The sequence below is a fragment of the Nanorana parkeri genome, unplaced genomic scaffold (assembly GCF_000935625.1).
Source record: "Nanorana parkeri isolate BGI_ZX_2015 unplaced genomic scaffold, ASM93562v1 scaffold176, whole genome shotgun sequence".
Lineage (NCBI taxonomy): Eukaryota > Metazoa > Chordata > Amphibia > Anura > Dicroglossidae > Nanorana > Nanorana parkeri.
In genome coordinates, this window is record NW_017306444.1 from 893,662 (window position 1) to 901,210 (window position 7,549).

The 7,549-nt window shown below is 39.7% G+C and overlaps 1 protein-coding gene across 1 annotated transcript in view; it reads left to right on the forward strand.

Annotated features, from left to right (window-relative positions):
* LOC108785747 (PCTP-like protein) overlaps positions 1-2,884 on the forward strand; it is a 49,163-nt gene extending 46,279 nt beyond the window's left edge. Inside the window, exon 6 of the mRNA XM_018554885.1 lies at positions 2,519-2,884. Coding sequence (XP_018410387.1) covers positions 2,519-2,749 — 231 coding nt within the window. The 3' untranslated portion in view covers positions 2,750-2,884. The remainder of the gene's footprint in view (positions 1-2,518) is intronic.
* The last annotated feature ends 4,665 nt before the right edge of the window (positions 2,885-7,549 follow it).

Below are 7,549 nucleotides of genomic sequence, written 5' to 3' on the forward strand. Positions count from 1 at the left end.
TCTTGCGTGGAGCCCCAGATCGAGGGAGATTATCAGTGGTCTTGTATGTCTTCCATTTTCTAATTATTACTCCCACAGTTGATTTGTTCACACCAAGCTGCTTGCCTATTGCAGATTCAGTCTTCCCAGCCTGGTGCAGGTCTACAATTTTGTTTCTGGTGTCCTTCGACAGCTCTTTGGTCTTCACCATAGTGGAGTTTGGAGTGTGACTGTTTGAGGTTCTGGACATGTGTCTTTTATACTGATAACAAGTTCAAACAGGTGCCATTGATACAGGTAATGAGTGCAGGACAGAGGAGCCTCTTAAAGCAGAAGGTACAGGTCTGTGAGAGCCAGAACTCTTGCTTGTTTGTAGGTGACTAAATACTTATTTTCCACCATAATTTGCAAATAAATTCGTTCCAAATCTGCCAATGTGATTTGTCTGGATTTGTTTTCTCATTTTGTCTCTCATAGTTAAGGTCTACCTATGATGCCAATTACAGGCCTCTCCTCTTTTTAAGTGGGAGAACTTGCACAATTGGTGGCTGACTAAATACTTTTTTGCCCCACTTGTATTCACATGCAGGATCTGCTTTTTGATTTGCTTTGCTACACTATCATTGTGCTTCATTGTGTATCATTATGCTCCTTCTCACAATGCAAGTCGTTCAGTGAAAACAATGTACTTCCTAGGTTGTGCTAACCCAGGGCAATAATCTTTATATTGAAATCTTTATATTTTGTCTAAAATAACTCGTAGTGTGCTCATTGAAGTGTGTTTGTTTTTGTACATTTTCACTTGCTTCGTTGTATCTTCAATGTGTATAATATATATAATCTCTGAAAACCACACAAAGTGCATATGGTTTAAATCTGAGAGGAGTAAAGAGGGAACAGGCCCTAAAAGTACCCACTACTAAAAGCTGATTTCGGGAAATTACACGGGATTAGTGGGGAGGTGAATACAAGTTACCCTGCAGCAAATACATGCACAGATGCAAAATACAGGAGTTGGATTACTGCACACGTGGAATAAAATATGAGGATGATTATTTGTTTAGCCCTGATTTCAGCTGTACAATGCATTTGTGCCCTGGAACTATGGACATTAAAGAATTTACATATTCTTTTTTTAAATACTTTGTTTATTGTCTCAGTACATTGCATACATCAGTGTGTTGTACAGTGGCAAAAAATAGTTATTCCCGTATCATTTGTGAGCATTAACATAGTCTACTGGCAACAAACTAACATTGTTTGAAATTCATAAGCCTCGTCAATACCACACCCCTCCGATTGAAGACCTATGTTAACACGAAGGAGTTGGATATGTTGCGTCACTCCGGTGGGGTCTAACTAGCTGATGTGTAACTCCTACCCTTGCAAGCTGCCCACACGGAACGTCCCTGTCCCTCCGTACCATGGAGGAGCCGGAGAGAGCTCCGCCTATTTTGACTGTCAAGCACACTGCAATTACAAAACATGTTCAACTAAATAAGCCAATATGGCATCAAAACAGATCATCATTAAAGCTGAGGTGTGGCCCACTCCCCTCACTGACAACGTGGACAGAGCTTTAGCACACAAGTGATGGGGAGCTTCTTGAGAGAGCAAGGCATGGCCCACTGTTGTGTGGTTAGAATTTACATATTCTTAACCAGAAATGAACTGACTTTATTACAAACCCCCTAAATGACCTCTGCAGCTGCAGGTATTGTAGAGTAGTTAGTTCTCAAATGTTACAACAGAGACTCTGAAGTCATGTTTTAGTCAGTTTTTAACAGCTGTTTGTGCCATGTCCATGCTGCCAGAGAAAATCAGTGGAGTAGAGCTGAGTCTTTGTTGAGAATTTTAAGCATGATCTTCTTCATGGTGCCAGCAACTACAGAGGTCAGTGAGAGCTTGTTTGGAAGCTCTTTACTGTTCATTGAAGTGTATGTATAGTTTGGATAGAGCAGGACATCGTTGAAACCTCATCAGGTTTTTTTGTTTTGCTAGAGAGGTTTCCCTTTCTTCCCCTAGCAATACAACAGGATTTGAGAGGGAATCTCCCCAAAGTGAGGGAACTTCACATTTTGGGCAGTTGTCACCAGAACATTGTGTCCCTTTATGAAAGCTCGTCTTATGGCCATTCTATAATTCAGGATTTCCCTTTTTTTTATTTTTTTGTGTTGATGACAATGATCACCTGAACATAGTTTAACCCTTTTCTACTATATGCAAAACTTAAAAAGGGGGTTCTGGGGAGCTCGGTTTGCTCCTTCCCAGGTGTTTTTGGTTTGCATTTTTATGTGAGTTTATTAAGATGTGTATGAGCAGCATTAAGAACCGTGCACTCGCCTTGATGAACATTGCAAGGCACATAAACTGCAAAGTTGGGAACAGAGACTTAATGTGCAAAGCCTATTGAAGAAAAAAAAAAGCCCAATTGTTCTCTGTGACACCTAAGCAAGAAAGTATCCCTCATGAAGTTATGACTTCATGGTAGAACTCTGACCTTCTAAGTTTACTCCTAATGTTTTAAATCCTTTTACAGGCCATGAAAAAAATCTATAAGGCTGGGTTAAAGTATCCTGAATGGAAGAGAAAACATGACCCACATTTTAAGCCATGGGTGTATCCAGAGCAGAACACACTTCCGACCGTGAACCTGGAAGACCTTGCAATCCAGAGGGCTGATGAGCTGGAGAACATAGATGAAAGTGGAGTGTCTGAAGAAAGAACACATATTAGTGATGATGAAGATGGGCTTTCAAAGGATTCTTAAATGTTTTTCATCTTCCATATTATTCTGTCCAGCTACAACATTTCATTCACAACCAGTTTACTTTGTGAACCTCCTCACCCCATCCCTTTCTACCATTTCTTGATCTTTTTTACACTTTTTACAACTCGGGAACAAGTTGAGCTGTGTTTTAAAAAAAAAAAGTCTTCTTGAAGGAAAATTTTCTAACGGACACCACCTGCATCAATATTTTTTCCTATAGAATACTGTATTTGTGTTTTGCAACTGTCCACTCAGACATATAGAAATAGACATGTACAGACTAGGAGCAAACATTAAGGAAGATCTCTTGTAAGAGTTGTTGCAGCAAGTTCCTGAAAATATTGTAACTTTTCATTGCCGTGTTTGTATCAGTGTCTTTAGAAACAACTCAGATTTTCTCTGGAAGGGTGGCTGTAGGTTAGATGCTTCATGATGCTCCTTCAGCTGCTGAAATAAACGTATATTTGTCCTTAAAGAACTAATTTAGCTACGTTATGGTTATTGTTCACGTGTTTTAAATGAGCTTTAAAAAACATCACCACTGATCTCTGTAGCTGCAGACATTGTGGAGCAAGTCATCCACAAAGTTCACAGCAGAAGCACTAAAGTAATTCAAGACATTCTGAGCAGCTCAGCTCACCCTGCTCCCAGCAGTGACTCTGTTTTTACCCATTCTTAGAGATAAGGCTGGAATGATGCAGAGTAGCAGCCATAGGAGGGAGGAACACGGTGGGCTAAGCTATAAGAGCCAACTTGAATATTTGAGGATAAATTGCTCCACAGTATCTGTAGCTACCGAGGTAGCTTGTTAAAGTAACACTTTCCTAAAAGTTATATGGTGTCTGCCATAGCTAACCTGCTTCTGAAAATGCTTAGGTGATTGGCTGTTATAACAATCCTTCTTTCTGAGTCACTGATAGAATAAATATCACATCAGCACATCAAGAAAGTCAGAGTAGAGTCCAAAGTCCTTATCTGTACACTTTGGGTCAGTGAGTCAAAGTAAACATGACAGCCAGGAGACTAACGTTTACAGTGTATTCTTGTAGTCTACAATTGCAGCCTCCCGTTCTTCACTTGGCAAAGGATTCCTTTAAGAATATGTAATTACTTACCTGCCAACAGCCTGTCCCAAGATTCACTTTAAAATAACACCTGACGAGAGGTATAAGTAAGCTGCCTTAAAAAAAAAAAAAAAAAAACTGCAAGTGGAAGAGACTCTGGAACAGATTTACAAAAAAAACATTTGACATAAATGGCACTCAATCTCCCTCTTCTATTTTTACATCTGTAATCTTGAAGTGCTTGAAATGAATATAAACCCAAAACAACATTTTCATATCTTGCAGCTTACCAGCCCTTAGATGGGGTGGCTACATTGGTTTCCTTTTTAAAGTTCAGAATGTTGTTCAGCAAGTACAGAAGATATCCATTCATCTTACAAGAAATGCAGTGTCCTTGTCTTTTCCTGTGAGCTGACCATATAGCAAAATAATCTTATCCTATGTAAACGGCTAATCCCCTCATTGCTTATCTAATGGAGATGAAAAAGGCAATATATATTTAAAATCTAGACCTCTGAGAACTATGGCTTCCTTCATAGATACAGTGAATGGGTGAACCAACCAGAGATGGTATGCGTGTTATTTGCAGGGTAGCTGGGTGAAAATAAAGGGAAAATAGCTAGGGAAAAAGAAAACCATGCAGCTACCACATGCAAGAATTTGTCAGCTGCAATATATTACATTTTTATTTTTGGGTTTAGGTATGCTTTAAGAACATGGGTACATTGATTATAGGCCCTGTTATGTAGTTTCTTTACCTTGAGGTGTTTATCATTCATTTAAAATATAACTCAATTTTCCTTCCTACATTTGGCACACACATTTGCCGACTTCCTATCTAAAGTTCCGAGGGATTCTAATCCTTCAGAAGAAACAATTCCAACATGTTTAATTCCAGACCATGAATGTTCATATGGTTCTGTGGATAGTGCCCAAAACTTAGATGGAATTTTCCACTATGACCAATTGATGATCAGATATTTATAAGGGTCTGTATATCCAATCTTCATGTGTGGGTTTAATCCACCTATACAGTATAAACAATGGGATGAAGTTAAAGAGGCCAAGTTAAAGAGTCCTATACACTTCTACAGCTGCCTTGGTGCTCTTGTAGGCCCTAATAGAAGTGATTAATAATTTTATGTGTCCTCAGTATTCTCCCCTAGTTTAGAGCAGAACCACAATTGTTGAAGCACCTTGATAATGGTGTGTGGCGTCCACATAGATTTAACTGAGACTTCTGCTTTTATTCTGAGTTAGGAGTCTGATTTTGTTAAACAAGCGAATCGCCTCTTTATATTTAGCTTAATTTAGGTATCTTAAATTTAGATTGCAATTGACTCCTGTTTTGAAAATGCCAGTGTGATCTGATATAATCTTTATTAAAAAAAGAAAATGTGTGCTTTATATTATATATATTTTCTTGATCAATAAAATGAGTGAAGCCAGTTTGTACACGTTTTGTTCTTTAAAGTTGAAGTTTAATCTCCTTGCATTTTGCCTGTATTTTTCTGTTTTCCTTACTTTATCTTAAACTAAGTGACATCATCACTGGGTCTTTGTGCTTCTCTTTGCAATGCAGGCTGGTGGAAGGGGTCGGCTTGGTGCTCTACATAGATCCCTGAAAATATCACAGCACCTTGCCTGAGTACTCCTATTGAGCTGGCCATACATGGATCACATTTTGGCTGGTACCTTGTTGAATTGGCTGAAATTTAAGCCATGGGAGGTCCTATCGTCACTTCCCAGCTCCACAAACGTTTTTTGAACAATCGACGGAGCCAGTTGGAAAATTGTCAGACAAACAATGATTGCATCCAATATGATGTGTTCACTGTTTGGGTATCCCTACAGCCACAGGTGCCTCCTGTCTGAATTCATTGGCCTGCAGGGAAGATTCCACCACCCTATCTGTTTAGAGTGATAGGGGGAAGCAAGTGATTTTTCTCATTCAGCCCATGGGGATGAACAAGAGAAATCTAATAATTTATGGCTAGATAAAGCCCTGATGCATACAATCTGTTGGTTCCTGGTAAGCATTATGCAAATATCAACATCCCTTGATGGGTGGCTGTCAGTCTGGAGGAGTGGATTTTCCTAGGCAGACTGCATTTGCATGCAGACCACCCTATGTAATGCACACATATGATGCTGAGTCTCCATGATTGAAAAATTTTAAGATACAATATAAGAAAAGTCAAGGATAGTAAAGCTGGGGATGGAAAAGCTGGATGATGCTAGATGTCCACAAGCCAGAAAAAAAATTATGCAAATATCAACATCCCTTGATGGGTGGCTGTCAGTCTGGAGGAGTGGATTTTCCTAGGCAGACTGCATTTGCATGCAGACCACCCTATGTAATGCACACATATGATGCTGAGTCTCCATGATTGAAAAATTTTAAGATACAATATAAGAAAAGTCAAGGATAGTAAAGCTGGGGATGGAAAAGCTGGATGATGCTAGATGTCCACAAGCCAGAAAAAAAGAGGCAGGCTTTATGTGACTTGCTGCAGCTTCTAATGTACACTGTACGAATCTCAGTGTACAGTAAAATTGGTCAGACTGGGTCTATGGTATAGAGCTGCAGCTAACTATTATTTTCAAAATCGATTAGTTAGCCGATTATTGAGTTCGATTAATCAGATAAAAAATAAAATACATTTTAAAAAATGGCTCCAGGGATGGGACTTCTAGTTTGTATTGAGATTGTAGTCCATCACAGGAGCAAGCTTTGAGCGGTGGAAGTAAATAAGAAAAAAAAAAGTGTCGTGTGCAATATAGTGAAATGAAGTGTAAAATTATACAGCAATCAATGCATAATGGCACCGGCTATAGAGGACTAAAAATCCCAGCAATAGTACATTATACAGCACAATACAGAATACCACCAGCTACAGAGGAGTACAACAAATCCCAGCAATAATATACAGCGCAATGCAGAATACCACCAGCTATATAGGAATACAACAAATGCCAGCAATACATTAATAGTTGGTTGTATTCTGCATTGCTGTATAATGTATTGCTGGGTTTTGTAGTCCTCTATAGCTAGTGGTATTCGGCATTGCACCACTGTATAATGTATTATTGTTGGGATTTGTAGTCCTCTATACAGCGCAATGCAGAATACCACCAGCTATAGAGGGATACAACAAATCACAGCAATAGCACATTATACATACAGTGTATAATGTACTATTGCTGGGATTTGTAGTCCTCTGTATAATATACAGCACAATGTACCATCAGTTATAGAGGAATACAAATTCCAGCAATACATTCTAGAGCACCATGTGGAGGGGAGTGCAGGCTTACCTAAGCAGTCTTCCAGCAACTTGCTTCTGAGATAGGGCCTGTCTATCGGCAATTTGTCATCCCCCCACACCTGCTGCTCCTTCTCCCTGCGTCACTGCCAATCGTGGATGTGGGAGGGCGGTGAGCATGAGGTGGGGAGGAGGTGCGGCGTGTGGAGCGTGGATGCAGGCGGGTCTGGCAGCGGCGAGCAAGAGGTGGGGAGGAGGTGCGGCGCGCAGCGTGTGTGGAGCCATAAACAGCGCCAACTAACCAGAAGCCGATTAATCGATGATTGAAAAAGTTGACAACTTTTTCAATCATTGATTATGTTGATTAGTTGTTGCAGCCCTACTTTGGTATAGCATTGTATATATCCGCACTGAAAATAGAGCAAAGATATGTAACTAAGTCAGTTTGCATCATTTAGATGCACAAAGAC